Source organism: Polypterus senegalus, chromosome 4 (genome assembly GCF_016835505.1).
Source record: "Polypterus senegalus isolate Bchr_013 chromosome 4, ASM1683550v1, whole genome shotgun sequence".
Classification (NCBI taxonomy): Eukaryota; Metazoa; Chordata; class Cladistia; order Polypteriformes; family Polypteridae; genus Polypterus; species Polypterus senegalus.
The window spans coordinates 184,673,957-184,695,977 of record NC_053157.1 but is presented as its reverse complement, the minus strand read 5'-3'; the positions used below and the strand labels follow the sequence as shown (position 1 = coordinate 184,695,977).

Here is a 22,021-nt window from a genome sequence, read left to right as displayed (position 1 = left end):
GAGCCACCTCATCTGACTCCTCTCGATGCGGAGGAGCAGCGGCTCTACTCTGAGCCCCTCCCGGATGACTGAGCTTCTCACCCTATCTTTAAGGGAAAGCCCAGACACCCTGCAGAGGAAACTCATTTCAGCCGCTTGTATTCGCGATTATATATAATTATAAAAGAGAAACTTTTTTCACAGATCAGAAGCAGGACAGCTGATTTAGAAAGGGTAGAGCGCAAAAGCACATTACCAGGTAGAAAAAAAATGCTAGCATTCAAAGAGTTAAAAGACCTCTGCCGGGGTTTGTGCTAATGTGCTGAAGTGTCTATGTGCTAAATGTGTAAGTAATGCATCCCTCTGCTTTATCAAGTTTTAATAACACATAACTCAATATTAGAGAAAGCATCTAACCATTCTAGAGCCATATTATCCAAGAAATCAATATCCATGTGAAGCAGCAGCTCTTTGTGAAAGAAAACTTGACTGGCTGTGTGTTAGGTAATTTCTTTCTGTCAACATGTCAGCCAGCTGTTATTCATTTTAATGGTGCTACACTCCGATAGCTGAATATTAATAGCAATCCTGAAGCAGAGTAGCTTTCCATTTCTGAGCTATTGATTGACTTATATTGTATTATGGCACACAGGAAAATTGGCCAAGTAATATTCTTTCATGTGCCTCATAAAGTAAGAAAAACCAAGTTGCCAGGAACAGTGTACATACACAAGTTAGGGTTATGCCTGTTCCATCACTCAGTGAAGTGAGGCTGGTGTGTTTTCATTTTTTGTATTTGGACTCTTATTTTTGCATTCTTAAAATTACAATACATGGTGGCCCAACGTTTCCACTTCTACTTCACAGATCCTGATGTCTTGATTTGATTCTTCGAGTGCTCACTACATGAGTCCATTATGAAATGTACATGTTATCCTCAATTTTTCGGCCAATAAATCTCAAAGAAATACAGGTTAGATTGATTATTGACACTAATATGCCTAGTGTAAAATAGTGTGGATTTGTGCATGAGGGTGTTCTGTCACAGACTGGGACCTTATCTGGAGTTAAATTTGGCAGTCCACACCTCTAAAACATATTGTAAGAAAATGACATTTTCTAGTGTACTGTATATACCACCTTAATAAATAAGCATACAATAATTAATAATTATTGCTATTAATATACAGCTATCGGAGTGTAGCATTATTCTTAATAATTAAGAAGAGAGTGCTTCTAATGAGTATTTTAAAACAAGCTTAGTAAAAGGTTATGAAAGAAACTACACTCAGTTTTGTGGCAGATAAAATTGATTGTGATTTAATTTTTCTGGCCAACAAAAAGAGCTATCAAAAGTGAAACTGTCCAAGTCTTTAAGTGCTGTCTTTTAACTGATTCATCTAGCAAAAGGACACAAAGAATTTCTTAACGAATAAACTGAATTTATGATAGAAAACTAAACCCTACACACCACATCTATAAAGATAAAAGTACATTAAAATAAACCTGAAACACAATTACTTCAAATGCTGCAGCCATTTTATGAACTTTAGACACAAGGAATACAGTGCTTTCCAAGTTAATAAGAGATGAAGAGAAATGTGCCAAATAGAGGATACATTTTACAGCATATTTACTGTATTTAGATGGCATTTCATTTTAAAGGATAATGGACAAAATAAGAATTTTTCTGACATTTTAATATAAATAATAGGACAACCATGATGTACATCTGCACTTAATTTATAGAAGTCTAATAATGTATAACTAGTATTAAAATAAATTTGTGTCACAAAATCTATTAAAATTTGCACTAATTTCTTAACTGCTCAGCAGAATCCTGTTAAAAAAATGACATTTAAATGTGTGCATAAACCCATACAAAAAACAATTTCTTTATAATGTATATTATTTTAAAACACTTTTGCTTAAAATACATACAATATAGCATTTTGTTTTATAAAGAATTAAAAAAAATATTTCTGTATGTAACTAAAAATCAACAAATAGATCAACTTGCCTGCAAGACTATAAAAATGAATGATCACAACAAAATATACTTACTGTCATGAAGTTGGACAATTAAAAGCAAATCCAATAAATAAAAAATCTAAACTTATGAAACAATATAAAATTGTTTACATATAATTAACACAGTAAGTCAGTATCTTGCTATTAAACTGATAAAACATTTGTTTGGTTTAAAATGTACATTTTCAAGTCTTTATGAAAAATCATACATACCATGCAAAATAATATTTTAAATAACTAAATATAATCTAGATAGGCAAAGTGACAAGTGCAGTAAAAAAATAAAAATATTCTGCTTACTTCTTGGCATTTAAGCAGCAGATGCGTTTAATTAATGGAACATCAAATTAATAATATTGTGTTCCCTGGCCTGGTCTGCATAATGGAAACTTCATTAGGGAAACCTTTTCTGTTTTACATTTTATTGTAATGTACACTTTATTTACAGATATCCAGCATGATTTAAACTATTTTACTACAAGTAATTAACAAGAAATAAACACTATAATTTGATGGCTTAAAAACGTCAACAGAGTTTCTTTCAGAATTAATGATGTGCTTTGTCTTTTTCTTAACACTTCATAATCCATCAAAACAGCAGCAGTAATTATGGCATATGGTCCATCTCTGGTAGAAAAAGAATGTTTTAGTTTTCAGGTGTTCTGTTCATGCAGGAAAGCCTTGGTATTTTCCATCTGTTACCACTGTGTACGCGGAGAGCTAGCCACTCCTGTTGTTTTGCTTCTAAGTAGGACTCAGGGTTTCCGTTAGTCCTCATGTTTCCAAGAAGGTCAGAAGCCAGCACATTTTCTGTCTGTGTTATGACATTGTTTCTCGCCGCCTGCAGGTCCAGGCTTTCAAGACTGTTTAGGCTGCCACTGCTGAAATCGGCTGTCTGGTTATTACTGGTGCCTATAGCAAAAATACAATAAAATGCATGAGGATTCAGACATACAAACATACAGCTGGCATACTACTAATCACCAAGACCTCTGTTTGGTTTGATTCACTTGGACATTAGGAACAAACAGAAAAAAATACTAAATTTGTAATATCTACATTTCAGAAACATAAAACTCAGAACTAATGTTTAAATTACAGACATATAAAAAAAATTCAAAATTAAAAATCCAAAAACCAACAGCCACTGGAAAGCTTATGCAGAATGTGCTGTCCATGATGTCAGAACAATATGCTGCAAAGGTGGCAAATGGAGATTTGTTAAACTGACATAAACCAATTATTCATTTTCTATGTAAGAGCTAGGTAAGGCATTTCTCAGTTGCAGAAAACCTCGGAATCTTTGTAGGAAAAAAAAAAAAGAATAAAGAATGCACATTTCCAGGGTATTCTGCATTCTGGATTCTATCAGCCAAGAAACACCCCTCTTTTCTTGACACTCCACTAACACCCAGTAGAAGCACACATTAAGTTTAAATCCCTGATGCTTTCCTACACAGTACTCAATAGGTTCAGCTTCTATGTATATGGAAGCTCTCATGAAGTTATATGCTCCTTTTCACTCATTCAGGTTTGCTAGTGAACCACCACCACCTCATGGCCTCAAATCTTAATGAACAAGCTGCACACATTCATCTGAACCACAGATTTTCTTAGCACGTTGAAGTTTCTCTTATTCTGTGTATATCTGTATAACTGACAATAACTTTGATGCTAGGTTCTTAGTAACTAAGAGTAATTCATCTTGCGCTGCTGTTTCTCTTGTGATGATTCATTTTGTAAACTCGCTCGGTAACACTTGTTTCTAAACAGTTCCCAAGATGATGTTATCTGATTATGGTAGACTGCTTTCTGTAAGTTGCTTTGGATGAAAGTCCCCTGTTAAATGAATAAAAGTAAAAGTAAACACAGCTGAACAGAAAGTTGCACATTACCTGAAATAGGGTTGTCATGATACTGATATTCCAAACTTTTTGATACTACATTTTAAAAAGTATGAATATTCTGTACCATTTTTGATACCTTAATGCTACAGACAGGGAGGGTATGATTGCAGGATTCATTAACAACTGAACATGAAAATTTCCTAATAAAAAGAAACTATATAAAAAAATAACTAAATTCATTTTGAACGAGTGGGCACTTGTTCAAAAGCATCTGAGAAAAGCCAATAAAATGTCAAAAAAAAAACCAAAACACAGTAGTGCAGTCTTCTTGAAACATTAACAATGGTTTAACATTTTCACATTAATAAAAACAATATTGTGCATTTACGAAGTAGTGCACTTGTTCAAAATACTCTGACACTGTCATGCATTTTCAAGTAAGTAAAATGGCTAGGACAGCAATTTTCTGTAAATGATACTATAGCCAAAAGTATTGCTTTCCAAACATTTTCTATGGTGACTTACCTCAAGAGTTTAAATGAGTATATATTTAATAGCAAGGGACCAAGTATAAAAAAGTGGACTTTAAATGTCTGTGTAAAGAGTTCTTGGGTCTCAAAAAGAAAATGAATTATTAAAAATAATTGACCTGACTGTACATGTCATGTTACATACCAACAGTAGTAGGTAACACTTACTGTATAGAGATGGATATTAAGATGCAAAAAATGATGTATGAGAGCGGAAAGAAGATAATTATCTAGAATGACTCTACCTTTGAACAAAACATACAGAAAAATGGCATTTCCACTAATGTTTTTGTAACACTTCATTAGGCACCACTCACAAACAAATATATTTAATTTGACCCCAAAACCAGACACAAATAATGTATAATTTCAAAAAAAACACACAGTTGTAAAGTAAGGACAAAAAGCCATAAATGCAATTTGTGTTCTTTTTACAACTTCGCCTCATCCAACAGCAATTATTGGTTTATTTAGCCGGTAAATTCAAAGTGCCTGCTATTGTCTCAATGCTAATTTAAACAATACCCGTACTAAGTTTCTTAACCTAATATATAAGAAAATGTAAAGTTTTAGTTGAATGAAGATAATAATAATAATATATTTACTATTTAATACCAAATTGTACTTGATAAACTCACAACAGTCACCTAAAGATCAACTGCAGCAGGTACAAAAAAAAGAAAAGTTAAACTCATTGAGAACAAGCTGTTACTATCTTTTTTTTGTTTCTTTTTATCATGTAAGAGAATATTTAAACAGGTTCAATTTAACAGATTTTGTCATTGAATGAAAATGTTATGTGTAGGAGCTGTTCTGTTCTCTTATTAACTCTCATACACAAAATAACCTTAGACATGTGTAAATCCAAGTACAAGACATTACTCAATTTAATGCCTCATTTCTTAAACAACCATACAACACTGAATTTACTTGTTTTCCCAGATGTGGGGTAATAAATCTCCTTGGTTGCAGGCAGTGTGCTCAAGCACTTTTTTTGTGGAATAAATATAAAACCAAATCCATATATGGCAAGGAAAGTGAGTGCAAATTATTCACTATAAACACCAGTTTAGCCATTATTTCGATCATGGTGCCAAAGAACCATGATTTGTTGTGTGTTGGTCCTTGAGAATGTTTTCTTCATTATGTTAGCTGTTCATTTCCAAGTATATTTCTTATGATCACCAAAATCTTTTAAACACTGGACAAAGTATTGTAGAATTAGATTTTTAGCTTGGTAATTATGGAACTGCTATCATCAATTTCATAATGCTAAAACATCCAGCGCGACTCAGCCAAGATTAACCATGTAAAGAGAGTTAGGTAATACAAAAGGCCTTCCTTTCAGCTATAGCACTGAAAGAAAATAAGTACCTACTCTGCACACTATGCCCTCCTAAACTGAAATTCTAGTGCTGTAGGAAGCGCAGAATGAATGCTCAGTCGATATCACAAGTTTACACACCCTTATTTTTTGTTTTTATTGACTTTTCCTAAAAGTATCAGTTTTTAGAAAAATATTGTTGGTTAAATGGTTTTATCAAATTCAAAAATGTCTTGATATGCTTTATCCAAATGACCAAGCTAGAATTTCAAAAACATTGTCTTGACTTTTGATATCCACTATATTTACATTTTATGTTTCTTGGCATAACAGTGAACACCTAACTGCTTCATCTGATAAAATGGTTATTTACCAAAAGAAAAGGTAAAATCTGTGTATTTTTACAAGATAATCATGTGCCACACAAATATATAAACTTAATCTAGTAAAAAGGACAATAGCTTTTGCTATTAAGCTGAATATTGTGATTCTCTACTGTTTTATATAATTGGTTATAAAAAAAAAAAGTTCTTTAGTTTTTACTCTTTTAGAATTTATTATTGTACAGCACATTCAGCTACTTTCATGTATGAAAATGTGCTATATAATATGTCTTCATTGCTGTTATTGTTGATATTTCAGTAATAAAATGCAATAGACCTTTCTGAAAATTTCCTGAAATGCTTACACTGCTTTTTACACATATAAACACATTCTGAAATATGCTCAAACTAAAGGGCAAGGTAGACTGGAGTCTGTAATGAAAGCACAGAACACAAGGCAGAATATAAGCCTATACAGGGCATATACAGGACACAGTTTAGACATGCCAATTAATCTAACATGCATTTCTTTAAAGATGTGGTCAGAAAGCCCAAATAGAGATGAGGAGAAGTTCACATTTTACATAGACAACAAATTGGCCAGTATTTGAACCTAGGATGCTGGATCTGTGAGGCAGCAGTGTTTACCACTGTACTACTGTCCAGTCCCATGTATTGTTTATGTTTAATTAACTTTCCTAGTGGTTAAATATCCTTTGAATACAAAACTAATTTAATGTACTTTGAGATGTAGGACAGTACAAATTAGGTTTAGGAAACATCCAGCATGTTGGCACAAGAACTCCAGATACATAACAATTTTACAATACAGACAATAGTTTAATAGTGTTATAAAAAGGCATACTGAAACAAGTCAGAAAATATATGCATGGTGTAACATTCAGGTGCATTCGAGGACTGTGTAGGCTACGTATCCCTTAATGGACTAAGTTCAGTAGGTAGGTTCTAGAACTTTCACAATCCAAGATTCTAACCATGATTGGACAAAAAGCTAAAAACAGGCTTGAACAGGTCTCTAGTCCATGACCAAGACCACTCTCACTCACACAAACAAAGAAATAAAAACACACCTCATATTCACACATAGTGTCAATTTGCAATTGGCAATTGACAAAACCTTAAAAAAAACAACTTGTGATTAATTCTTTCTCTGCCTGCAGATATCTGTATATCAAACAATATTTGGGGATAACACAAGTGGATGGTAAACTTTATTGCAGCAAATAACCATTATAGTACGCAGGTAAATATGCCACTTTTATGATAAATTATAGGGTGAACATGTTGGGACACATGTATAATATGTATGTCCATGCATCACGCTAATCCTTATTTGCTTATCTCATCATCATTAGTAAGTGATAAGGGCAAAACAAAAATGCAAAAAAAAAAACAAAAACAACACTTTCCAAATGATCATACAGTATATGATTCTACACAGTGGTTGATGTGGAAGGAAATAAATGGCAGTACTATCTGTTTTTGTCTGCTTCCTGGTCATCCTTACGATGCTTCTCACATTTAACACAAGTTCTTAACCAAGTTTTCCCCCATCAGAGTTGACTGTGCTATTATATGTATGTTGCATCAAGAGGTATGGGGCTGGCATATGGGTAGTCCCCGGAGTTTGGTGCACACTATTCTTAATATATTGTGAGGATATTTGTTTCAGCAGAGCAATGTTTTATTAGATGGGTAGCCTTTTAAAACATTTTGATATTCATCACTTTTATCTGTATGCATAGCCTGAAAACAGGACTGTCACTGGGACACTCTGGCCACCCTAGTAAGCTATAGTGACTTTGAAATAGTGAATTATAACAATCTGCAGATATCAGAGCTGTGAGGTTAGCTTAATGTAATGTAAATATTGAATATATTTTTTTTGCTCAATGGCATATACTCCCAGGGTACTTCATTTATATCTAGATAACCTATTGTTTTCTGTGCTTGCATTTTATACCTTTACAGTTGGTAAAAATCATTTAACATTCCTGCTATTTTTTAAATCGTTAGGAGGTTTCTGTGAACAACCAGCTGTAGTTGCCAATAGTGGACTGCCTGCCTGCACACAACCAGCCAGTGACAATGACATCCTACTCATTGAAGCAGTCTGCTGATGTTTCATTCACTTCTATTGGGAATCTGCTTGCCACCAGTAGTGACTATCAAAGATGAAAAAGAGGAAAATATACAAAAAATAAAAGATGATGTAACCACTGTCAAAATAAAAGTGAAACTGTAAACTAATTTGTAGTTGTAATCACACAAATTCTTTCTACTTTAAGATAGATGAGTTCAAAAAATTCATCAATGCTTTTCATGGGGGATTTTGAAATTTTAAAACTGTGTACAGTATGATCTGTTCAAAATATCTCAATGAAAATTGGATTGTCTCAACAAATTTCCTTGAAGAAAAAGTGTGCCACATTTCAACAAAATTGGTCCTTGGAGGACTGAGTCGTTGACGTGGAAATGCAGACAGCCACTAATTGCTATTACAGTAAGGATTTCATGCATTATATGTGAATGCAAAAAGCAAATTTAAAGGGTGGTATTACTGGGCCAGTCGTACACACTATACAGTGGAGCACTGTAACTGAATTACATAGACATAACCAATGACTTAAAAAAAAACCCAAAAAAAGAAAAACCCACAGTTTGTTAAAGCACCAATAAGAAGAAACCTGACTAGATTTAGCATTTTGAAATATTCAGGATAGAGCTCAGGGGTTCGATGTGTTTAAATATTTAGGATGTCATGACCATAAAATAATATAATACACAGTTTTTGGATAGGGCACATTTTCAAAAACTCTCTAGGGAGAGCAAATTTTGAGTAGATGCTACAAAATCAAAGTTGGATAAATTGGGATAGGCATCTAACTGTGCAGATAGTTGAAGATGTGAAGCAAGTTTTAAAGTGTTTTACATAAAATGCGGACCTATTTATCTCAAAATTTTAAAGCAGCCGGAAATTAATGAAAACTATGCAGTCGATAAATAAGGAACTTCAAAGGAAGCTATAAAAAAATGTACAAGACAAACTACACAAGCGCTAACCATAGGGTGTATAAGAGCAACATTTAAAATGGATATTAAGAGCAGGTTATGGGCAGTTAAAGGGTGAAGTACATCATACAGAAAATGAAATGTCAAAAGCCCTAAACTTAACTTTTTTTTTAAATTTGCAAATGTGAACCTATCAATATTCCCCCAGAATTAACAAGGACTACTAAGGAGGTATTGAATGATTTGGAAATTGCACAGAGAGAAGTGCCACTTTGATTAAACAAACTGAAATATAACCAATCATTAGGGCCAGATAACATTTATTGTCAAGTGCCTAAGCATATGGATGAGTACATATATGAAATGACTATATTTTTCAACCAAAAAAAAAAAAAAATATATCACTGCATACTGGAGAAATTAGGCACATAAAAGCAGCAAATATTAAGGTGATTTTGCTGATTTATGAAACTATAGGCCATGAAGTTTAACATGCAATTTATGTAAACTAATTATGATTATTAAGGAAAAGTCTGAGCATCAGATGGTAAAAAACATTTAATTAGCAAAAACCATAGGTTTAGATGATGTTTCAATAATATGCTGAAGTTCTGTGAGGAGGCAACCAAGTATATAATCAGAGAGGTGGACATGATATGAATGGCCTTGATATTAAGAAAGATTTTTATAAGGCCTCTATGAATTAAGTATGCAGTGTGTAAGTGGGTGTAAAGCTGTCTTAGGCCGGAGTTATACTTCACGCGACGCGACACATGCTGCAGCAGACGCTCCTGCTACGCAAGCGTTGTAGTGTTTGTACTAGCGCGCGTACTTTACGTAAATCTGGAGGAATCTACCAGGTGGCAGTGCGAGATATTATTGCAGTGAGAACATGTTCAGCTTCTCTGTGTTGTGAATTGCCTAAAACACTTATTAAATTCCGATAACACCTTACCACAATATCTCTGAAAAGGATGTTTATTGATTAAATCCATAAATCCAGGGATGTATGTGTCCATTCCAGGAAGCGTTGGGCACGAGTGAGAAACAGTCCCTTGACGAGGCCTCAGTTCATCGCAAGGTGAATACAAGCACACACATACACTAGCGTCATTTTAGCGGCACCAAATCCTCAAATCTGCATATCTTTGGAAGGAAACCGGAGCACAGTGTGGAATACCAGCAACATAACTCCCTGCGAGACAGCAGTGCTATCGCTGCGCCACCGTGACACCCCCACGTGTGTAATTATTCCCCCATGTGTGTATTTATTAACAGTATTCATTATTTAAATGAAATTATATGTAAAATGTAACATACACATTTTAATGCATTTCATCATGAAAGTGATATCAACTATAAATCTAAAGATTCTAAATGTGCAGAGAGTTGGAATATCATACATTTAATTTGTTCTGTTTGGCGATCTATTGCTGCTTTCCACTGCTGAAGCAAAATGCCGACATACAGATGCATTCGTGGTGCTTTTATATTCAAGCGTCGCATATTCCCGATCGTAATGACACGATACATTTTAAAAGTCTCACATACCATCTTTTGTGCCATCTATTTTTTATTGTTTCACTTTACCTGCTGTCAGGTCCAAGAAGCTCATAGCGATTAAAAACTGGGATGACGTTTACGACCGTCTGCTTTAATGATAAAATAAACTACGAGGTTAAAGTGGACATTTCGAGATTAAAGCCGAAATTACCACTTTCATCACAAAATACACGTCTTCACCATGTTCTTTATTTTTTTCTCAGTGGCTCAAATATAACGCTATACATTATGTTGCTGTTGTTAAGTTGCAAAAATTAAAAAATAAAAAAGACTTATATAAATGACACAATACATTTTAAAAGTCTCACATACCATCTTTTGTGCCGTCTATTTTTTTTTTTTTGCAACTTCACATCGGCAATATAATGTATAGCGCTGTATTTGAGCCATTCATCAAACAGCAAAGTGTGCACATCGATCCCCGAAGGATCTCCATAGAGGCTTGCTGTCACATGCAGATAGTAAACAGAGACTCTGACGTCACGTTCCGACTTTTAGCACACTGCGCCCCCCAACGTTTTGCTGGTACTGCAACTCGCGCACGCGTCGCGTTAATTTCTGAGGACCTGCTCAGAGGACGCGTGAAATGAATGCTGGGAACGTGTGGCAGCCATGATGCGGGCGCGTACGCGTTCTGAGCGTGAAGTATAAATGAGCCCTTAAACACCAGGAAAAAAGTTAAAGTAAGAGGAGCTTTTTTATAAATTGAGTAATGATAAGTAATTCTCAAAAACATATCTCCTTATTCTGTTGTGGATGTGGGCCTGCCAGACCTGATCCTGTCAAGAGTTTTTTCCCCCGTTTTCAAGATCCTTTTGATAGTATAGGAAACTGTACTCACTGATATCTTGGCTTTCTTTGCAGTTTCTCTAAAATAAAGATCTACAGTATACTTTTAAAGGTTTTTAAATGCCTATCTGTCTTTTGATATTAATTGCCCTTTTCTTGCCAGTATCATAGGATTATTTTCAAAATAATGGTTCAGAAGGTGTAGCAACACAGGCTGTACCTACACTAATTTTAAATACACAGAATTGTTTGCATCGACTTTCAAGAATTAACTGCAGGAAAGTTGTAAGTTGCTAAGTCATTACTCATTCCCTGAAACATGCCTATTTGAATAACTTTAATATTACATAAGGTTTCAGTTTCTGGTAACCTGCACTTTACCTCTGGAGATTTACTGCTTACCTTTTCACGTAATTCACTGAACTTGAATTTAAATTTCAATAAAAACTGGAAAGATGAGGGTGTTCTAAAACTTTCTACTGGTAGCATCATTACAGGGAGACCTTGACAATATCCATATCTGTGGCAGATGAAATTTAATGTAAAAAATGTCATATGTTACACATAGAAAGTTAAAAAAAAAAAAGGAATGGTTACTGTTTAGTAACAAGGACACCAACAGGATGTTAGGTTATATACTGTAGATCAATGTTTAGAGTAAAAGAAATCAAGCTAAATAACTCACTAGTGAGGCATCAACACGTTTGGTCTCCGTATTACAAAAGAAGAGATTGCAGTAATAGAGAAAGTTTACAGAAGAGACTGATCCCAGAACTGAGAGCCATAAATAATAAGGAAACAAAGGAGATGAACCTTAATTAAGGGGTTATGTGGTTGAGATGACTGAAAAATATGAAAAGAACTGACATCTTGGATCTCAGCTATGACTTTAACATCAACTCTTCAACAAGAACACAGGAACAGAAGTTCAAAACTTGTTAAAAGAAAATTACTCACAAACATTTCAAAGTTGATCTTCACACAAAGAACCACAGACACCTGGGATGAAGTGTGATAGAAGGTAGCACCCTACGGACCTTCAAATCTTGACTTGATATTTTGGTGAATAGGACTGATGAGCTTTCTGGACTAAAAGGCCTGTTATTGTCAAAGCTGTTTTAGACCTCATTCAAGTGTTAGATGTTAAACAAATCTCCTTTACAGTGGCAATAGGTTATTAAAATGTGATTTATTTTTCCCCCAAAGTCATCCATCTTGTAATAATACTGCTCTAGGAAGACGGAGGTAGCCATTGTAAAGGGATTTAGCACACTTACAGCATCTCCAGAGTGGCTCCCAAGTACTAGAAGGAATATAATTCTTGTTCATTGGCTGTTGCAGGAGACAAAGGATTGCATTGTCAACTTGATGGAAAACTCTCAGTGAAAGAAGCCTCTGTCTGATCTCCTCTGACAAGTTGTACTCTTCCAATATTAATAAGTCCCTTATCATATCAAAGTCCTTTTTCAGTTGTAAGGCACCCTGAACACTGAAAGAAGATGACAATGATTTTAAATTTATAATGTATTTATATCATTTAATCCTTAATATTCATAGTTATATAAATTATATATTTATATTCTTTATAAATAATGAAGTGCTAGTACACATGGTTTAAAAACAATCACCAGTATCCATTTTCTGTAATACTTATTTTCCAAAAAACAAATTACACCGAGAGAGAAAAACACATTTTCAAAAAATTATGTCACCTATGTAGTGACAGTGTAATATTCATTTCATTCTTAACATTAGTTTGTACATCATCTTTATCAAAGACATAATTTTAAAATACATATTTCAATGTTTCAAAACAAGAAAATTATACCTTAAAAGGTCCACACTATTGTAGTAAGTAAAACTACAACATTCTACCTACAGCGACAGTTTCAATAAAAGCAAACAGTATTGTAAAAATGTTCTTTACTGTACTCATCAGCAGAAAAAGATCTCACAACAAAAACAACAAAATATATTGTATACACTATTTCAAACACACCATGAACTAAAATTAACTCTAGGATTTCCAAAGTGTTTAATGCAACTTGCTGTATTTAAGATACTCTAGACAAGAAAGATTAAAGGTTTTTTGAAAAGACAATTATTCTAGAGTAGTCCAACATTATGGAAAGAGACATATGCATATGGTAAAATGGCACAGTAGTGTATTGGCTGTCGCTGCCACTTCACAAATCCAGTGTCACTGTAGTTTGAACATTCACCATTCTTATTTTTGTTTCCCTCAGAGTACAAATATCCCCAAACACATGCATCCTTGGATAACTGGCATCTATATATGTGCATGTGTGAGTCCCAAGCTTGACTGGTGGCCTACCTAGGAGTGGTTCACATTATGAATCAAGGATAAGGAAGGAGGGAAAAGATGAAGAAACTAGATATTAACTTGGGAACCAGAAAGGAGTAATATTTAAGTTAATGAAATCAAAACTCTAATTTGCAAGGTATAAAGAAAAAAAGCTCATCAAAAATACATTCCAAATGGCTAGCAAAGAATAAAATAATTAAGCAAAAGAAAAAAATACAACATTTTCAGTACTTAAAAAATAAATTTAAGATTCCCAAAAGTCTTAAACCCAAAAATGGTAAAGACTAGCATATACGCCTCAACACTAAGGACTCCTAGAAGTTGTAAATCTAAAGCTCACAAAACTTAAAACAATTTAGTAACATTTGCTGGGATAAAAACAAAAGCCAATATTATAATGGAGCATTAAATATTTTAAGTACAAAAAAACTACAAAAAAAGTATATGATGGTCAGATTAAATAATACAGCATATTATAATTAAATCATCTTAAAAATAACTTTCATTCCTTCTCTGTGAAAGATCCTGGTAAAAATGCTTTAGTTTTTACTCTAAAAAAAATTTTTTTAAACCTTGCCTACACACAAGATGAACTAAAGCCATGCAACAAATATCCTGTACATGCAAGTAGTTTTAAAGATAATTGACCTTTGGGGGCTCTACTACAGATTTCATTCTGAGGAGGTCCACTACTTATAGTTATTTGTCTAAATCTGGGCTCATTATGGAATGGAACGAAGATGATGTCTGGACTTTTTAACAAACAGAATACAAAGAGTGAGGGTCAATGGCTGTTTCTCTGATAGCCTAAGTATATCTGCAGGCACTCTGCAAGGTTGTTGTTTATCTCCTATTTTGTTTATCCTGTATACAAGTGACTGCAGGAGTTTACACAAGAATAGACCTATCCTGAAATTTGCAGAGGACTGTGTCATTGTGAGGCTTCTAAAAGATAAGGAAGGCAGCCACGGACCTATTGTCGATGAGTTTATACAATGGTGTCATCACTCTTTTTATGACTTAATATTTCTAAGACAAAAGATATGGTTGTAGATTTCAGGTGCTCTCCACCATCCACTGTCTCAGCTTTAAAAGGGAGACAGTGGAGATGGTAGAGCAATTCAAATATCTGGGAACAATCATTGATAACAAACTAAACATTAATCTTAACATGGTGTAAATCTGTAAAAAAGGGCAGTCACAACTTTTCTTTCCAAGGAAACTGAAATGTTTTAAAGTGGACAAAACATAATGACACCTATTTATAAGTCCTTCATTGAATCCATGGTTACATTTGCTTTTATCTCTTGGTTTGGCAACATCAGTAATAAGAATATGTATCATCTTAACAACATTATAAAAATCTGAATTAAAATTATTGGTTCACAGCAGACCTCAATCTTTGAAATGTATTGCACACATGTTAGAAAGAAAGCCAACTCAATTCTGTCAGACATCCTCTTTGCTCTAAATTCCAGTTGTCATCAGGCTACAGATTTAGGTTTCCAAAGGAAGAGAGCAACAGATTTAAGAATTCTTTTGTTCCTAAGGCTATAAGTTTCTTAAATTCTATTACCTGTAGAGATGCTGCTAAATGTTAAATTCTATTTTTTAACTACACTTACACATATATCCACCCTGGACTAATTTAGTCTTCTTGATCTTTTGTCACCTAAAATTTTAAATGGAACAAAATAACTAATGATTAATATAAAAAACAATCAAAACAATATTTACAGAATTTACATAGATACTATCAGAAAGTGTTTTATATAATCAAAATACAATACATTGTGAACCTTCACCTCAGCTGTTTGACTCTACTGGTACGGTAAAAACAGCCCTGTTGCTATTTACCATTTTATGTATATATAAAAAAAAAATTCACATAAAATTCACATTCACATTGTTTTCAAAATATTTTATAGTGCTTTTTCAAATGCATTTTCACATATTGGTTAACAAACTGTACGGAAATATAATTCAAGGCAACTATATAACAATTTTTGATGCTTGGGAAATTAAACATTGAAAAGACCCTGGGAAAATGACTATTATACAACTAAAATGCATATTAGCATACAGTGTATACTGATATGAAAAAAATAATAATCAGCATAAAAGATGATATGGAAATAATCCTGAAAATTCTAAGTGAAATAAGAATATAATGAAAATAATTTTATGTTTAATAACATTGTACGTGTGCAGATGAGAAATTATACCAGTAACAATCAGTGTTATGGTCTGATGGACAACTATATTTAGAAAGCAAATGTGCAGTATTTCCAGTATTGTCTGTTTTTTACGATTGCTTCTGTTTCAAGACTTAAGACAGTCAAAAACATGCTGAAAAAGATGGAATACAACTATTATTGAGATGATGGATTGGCACAATATCTAGGGTTTATTTCTCCCTTGAACCTAATACTGCTGAGATGGGCATCAGTCTCCATGTTCCTGAAATAGATTGTGTGTTTAAAACATTCTGTATATTTTTGATATATGTGATTGTAAAAACCACACAATGAGTAATAAATGACTAGCTTTATTTCATCAGGCAGCATGCATGATTGGTTCCCTGTTTCCATATAATCTTGACTTCTAATTTAACTGTGCATATTACTAGCCTTATGACCATGGCAGCACAGACTAACAGCACTATTGTAAATTAATCTAACAGGGTGATGTTTTTTGTTGTAGTGTATGAAAGTTCCAAAGCTTTAAAAGAACTTAAAAAAAGTTAATCAAATTGCTTATTTAGCACAAGTTTTATTTAGTGTTAGTATCCTCTAAAATAACAACAAGACAGTTATTAGACTTTACTTTAACATGGCCTTTTTATAACTTCAATTTAACTTAATCCTGATACTCTGTATGTTCAATTTCCTCATAATAATTACTCATGGTGGCTCTAAAATCCGTACTGACCCCTACTCTCTCTTTTTGTTCCTTTTTCAGGTTTCTTTGTGGTGGTGGCCTGCGCCACCTCCACCTACTCAAAGCTTCATGATGCTCCAACAATGATGGATGGATTAAAAGGCAGAAGTCTACGTGACCATCATCATCAAGTCCTTCCGTGAGAACCCTAAATCCAAAGAGGACTGTTTCATTTATGTTAGGTAGAATGCCCAGAGTGGACTGGGTGGTCTCATGGTCTAGAATCCCTACAGATTTTATTTTTTTCTCCAGCCGTCTGTAGTTTTTTTTTGTTTTTTCTGTCTCTCCTGGCCATTGGATCTTACTTTTATTCGATGTTAATTAATGTTGATTTATTTTGTTTTTCTTATTGTGTCTTTTATTTTTCTATTCTTTTATTATGTAAAGCACTTTGAGCTACTGTTTGTATAAAAATGTGCTATATAAATAAATGTTTGTTGTTGTTGTTGTAGACTTCATCCAACTGCAGCGTATACTATTTAAGACAAGATACACATTACACCTTTAATCAGATGTGCATCTCAGAACTGTACTAACACAATATTTTGGTCTGGATTATGTTTAAATACTGTAATAAGGGACTTAAAACTGTGGAAATATAATGTATAGTTTTTGCTCAATGAAAATATAGTTCTGAAGCTAAAAAACTATTTTTTTTATTTCTACTTAACTAAAAAAAATTAAAACATATACACAAAGCATATATGTCTTCGAAAATTATTCTGCTAATAGTATTGTCTTGACAAAACACTATGTAGGTAAACTACAAATAACACCAAAGCATTTGAAAAACAAATAAATCCCAAATTAAGGGAGGAATACCACTTATAATAATTTCTTCTAGCCAAGGGGAAAGAGTTAAAGTTACTATAATTTTACTAATCTTAATTCCCAATACAAAAGACAGAATACTGATGTAGTGGCTAGAAGTGCTACATCATTGGCCAGAGTGGCTGGCATGTTCATCAAAATGGTATGAGAATGGGTTAAGTATGGGAATGTGCTCTGTATTGGGCGGGAGACTTTTTCCAGGGTATGTCCCTGCATAAACTCGACGCAGACAGGACAGGCATTAGTTCCCAGTGATCCTAACCTAGCCTATGTGGTTTCAGAAGATAGCTGGAAGATGTATTGATGGAAATGTAATATAACCAGTCAACTACACAGAAATACTTTAACACAAAGTCATAAGATTTCATAATCATGCATTCAAAATGTATTAATGAAATGCAGTATTGCATATGCCTTAATATACATTTTGCTTACAGAAACCAGAAACTGAAAATTAGCCTACTGTGAATGTAGGTGTATATGTGAGCAGAGGAGTGGCGTAGAGCAAGTTAAAACAAATTCTGTATACATCATCCTAGACATTTTGAAGTTAAAGCTAAATAAATTCTGTTTTTAGGCATTAAGCAATTTGACAATATTAGCAAAATGAGAATATGCCACCTCTGTCAAAACACTTCAATGTTGTCTCAGTTTGCTGTAAACAGTCAACTTCAAATTATATAAGAAATGAAGATGCACACAGATATACTTTATTGTCATGTACAGAGAAGAGATAGACATAAAAGGGAAGGTTTAAGTACAACTAATGTTAACAGGACAAAAACTAATAGTAAAAACTAAATTGATAATATACACTTTAGCTCTCCACACCTTTGAAAATGTATAAAATCTATTCCAGACCAATGTAACATTTCAAATGTTAGACACTGCAGATGCATGACTTAACAGCAAGCAATTCAAAAATAAAGCTTTACCTGAACTTTATTTTCTTTTTTAAAATATGGTCCATCCAAGCTTCCATGAAAGCTGTCATTGCTTCTATTAATGGCGGTACTTGGGCTTCATCAGGCAAAGGCTGAATCCCTTCCAGGACCTGACCAATCACAGTCTGAGCAGCAGATGATGCATAATCACTAGGGCTGTTTGGCAACTCTATGACAAAACAAAATGTAATACAGACCTCAGAATATGTGTAAAATTTCATGCATTAAACACTAAAGCTGATGTCACATTACACCACTTCTAGTTGAAGAAAGGGTGTCAAAACATTACGACTGATGATCTTGTCGCCTAAGTATGTCACACCACATGACTAGGGTATGTCGTATAAAGAGGCCATGTGATGATGGACCAGCTCCATCTCATGTTTCCAAACTATCAAGTTCTTGCTCCTTTTTCTGACTAACAATAATGTACTGCCTGATAGAGCTGGTGACAGTGCATAACACTGTACAGGTACGGCACCTCAGCTGCAATCTTGGCCCTTTTTTTTTTAAATTCTGTCATGGTACATTAAACATATGACATCAGACTAACGAGTCTCTTGTCCATTTGTCAGGTTCAAAACACTCGTAGGTCCATATTCTTCATAGTTGCATTATAGGCTTTGTAGGTGAACACTTCCAGGTAAACAATCATTGCGGTCAGAGCATAAGCAAATACAAGCCTTACCCTATCGTCCCTATAGGCAAAATCAGAAAGTAGTGCACTGTCTGGACTGAGTCATTGGATATGTCAGACTACATGACTGGTAGTCATTAGATCCCACGGTGACTGCCTCAGATGACAGTCGCCAAAATTATGGAAATGAAGTCTATGACTGAAAATTCCTGCTGTGATTTGAGAGGTCATTAATTTAGTGAGTTCTCTGTTGAGTATTGCTGAAAGTTGGTGTTACAGCTTGGATGCCAATCTTTCCCTCGATTGCAACCAGTCGTCCTGTCCCTGCAGCTAAAAAACACCCCCACAGCACGATGCTGCCACCGCCATGCTTCACTGTGGTAACTGTATTGGACAAGTGATGAGCAGTGCCTGGTTGTCTCCACACATACCGCTTAGAATTAAGGCCAAAAAGTTCTATCTTGGATAGAATGAAGATGAATGCGGCCAAGTACAGGGATATCCTGGACAAAAACCTTCTCCAGAGTGCTAAGGACCTCAGACTGGGCTGAAGGTTTACCTTCCAACAAGACAATGACCCTAAGCACACAGCTAAAATAACGAAGGAGTGGCTTCACAACAACTCTGTGACTGTTCTTGAATGGCCCAGCCAGAGCCTGGACTTAAACCCAATTGAGCATCTCTGGAGAGACCTAAAAATGGCTGTCCACCAACGTTTACCATCCAACCTGACAGAACTGGAGAGGATCTGCAAGGAGGAATGGCAGAGGATCCCCAAATCCAGGTGTGAAAAACTTGTTGCATCTTTCCCAAGAAGACTCATGGCTGTATTAGCTCAAAAGGGTGCTTCTAGGTCTGAATACTTAGGACCATGTGATATTTCAGTTTTTCTTTTTTAATAAATCTGCAACAATTTCAAAAATTATTTTTTTGTCTGTCAATATGGGGTGCTATGTGTACATTAATGAGGAAACAAATTTATTTAAATGATTTTAGCAAATGGCTGCAATAAAAAATTGAAGGGGGTCTGAATACTTTCCGTACCCACTGTAAGTAAAATTATCCTTTCTTTCGAGTGTAAATGTTTTCTCTTATCTTTACTCATCACAAAACACTGAAATTTAGCAAATAACCACCACAATTTTGTATTTTTTTTTGTCAAAACCATGCAATTAGTTTCATCATCATTGCATAAAAGATGCTATATTCAATAAATGATTTTTAAATAAACTTTGTATTAGACCTTTCAAGGTTTTCCAATGATAAACATTTAGTATATTTGTCTTGATTTCAGCCTGTACATTAAAAAAATTCAAATTTTGAAAAGGGTGTAAAGATTTTTAATCTTCTGTGAATATGAATATACATAGTAATACATAAACAAAACCTTAGCAAATAGAATACATCTTGCTAAATATATCATATATTACTTATATTATACAACACTTACAATTACAATAATATTATATCATGCTTTATATGTAATCAGAATCATCTCTCAAACAATGTGAAAGGAGTTGGCAAAAATAGTGTCTAAATTATGTATACAGTCACAGTTCTAAACAGTTTTGTTGTTAATAGCATGCAGGCTGATTGGGAAAAAAATATACTTACTGTTTAATGATTTAAAAATAATTATCAAAAATACACTGTAGCTTTTGGAGAATAAAGTTTTCTTGTGCTAGTAGGTTTTCATTTAAATAATTACACATTTGTCTACCAATTTTTCTTTTCTCATTAACAGGCTAAACAAGCAAAAAAGGTACCCCTGTACCAGTGTGCACTCTCTAGAAACACTAGACAAGCCACATGATTTTTCCTGTTTTTGTTTAATTACCTAATACTACAGCTTATGCATAGACAAGTTAAAAAAGCATACAGTAGTAATTATTAGGTATAATAAGTAACTAGCCAAGACGTGACAGATCTGTGTGAGCCCATCTAGAAATAACAGAAGGATCAGGCTCCCAGCAGTGCACAAAAGCTCTTGCATTTATTTTCTCTTGCTGATCTTGGATTATTTTTATACTAATACTGAAAGTAATAACACCACAGACTGTTAATTTACAGACATGTTACTGTCAGAATGAAAATACAAAGCTATCTTATTCAACTCACTCTTTTTTCATTTTCCAGCAGGTTGGTAAAGGAATTAGGTCACTGAAGACCATGACTAGTAAATCTCATAAAATTACTAATTCATAACTTGTGAGATGCATGAATTTAACATCTTGAAGGTAATACTGTTGTGTTAAATTGGTAGTTGGCGAATAATAATAATTGTTGTCTCCAGTTTGTATATTTTTATTGATGTCTTATTTGCAAGAGGTTCAATAAATGAAGACCCAGGCAGATGACTTTATAATGGAAAAAAATGCATTGGCTTTCATACTTCACTGGGGTAACACATTGATTACTTCTACTGCAACACTCACTGATCCAGTGTCCTGAGGTTGAATCCCAAACCTCCATGTTACCTGAGTGGAGCTTACATGTTTCCCTTGCGTTTTAGGTTTCCACATATATGACAAAGACATGCAGGCTTAATTAACTGGCACTTCTAAATTGGCTGGTAACTCTAAATTGGCACAGTTTAAGTGTATATGGTAAGTGTGTATGTATGACCTGCAAATAACTGGTACCCTGTCAATGGCTGGGGACAATGCAGGAAATTATCCCTAGACTCTATAAGTATGCACACAAACAAAGCGACTGAAATCAAGTCAAATCTAGTTTCACCAATTAGCTCATCTCACAGTATGCCCTTAGAGTGTGACAGGAACCCGGACAGCTCACATATAAATGGCAGAAAATACAGGGAACACATAAAAACCTCCACAAAATGCACCCCAGACAAGCAGTCACGTCAACCATAGTACAAAGCTACTGTGTACACAGCACACTATGAACATAACTTTGTCTCA

The 22,021-nt window shown here is 34.2% G+C and overlaps 1 protein-coding gene across 1 annotated transcript in view; it reads right to left on the bottom strand.

The window, feature by feature from the left end:
• Nucleotides 1-1,910: 1,910 nt before the first annotated feature.
• ccdc142 (coiled-coil domain containing 142) overlaps nt 1,911-22,021 on the bottom strand; it is a 121,676-nt gene continuing 101,565 nt past the window's right edge. The window contains exons 11-13 of the mRNA XM_039751767.1: nt 18,452-18,629; nt 12,697-12,908; nt 1,911-2,922 (exon numbers count right to left, since the gene is read on the bottom strand). Of these exons, the coding sequence (XP_039607701.1) occupies nt 2,657-2,922; nt 12,697-12,908; nt 18,452-18,629 (656 nt within the window). The 3' untranslated portion in view covers nt 1,911-2,656. The remainder of the gene's footprint in view (nt 2,923-12,696; nt 12,909-18,451; nt 18,630-22,021) is intronic.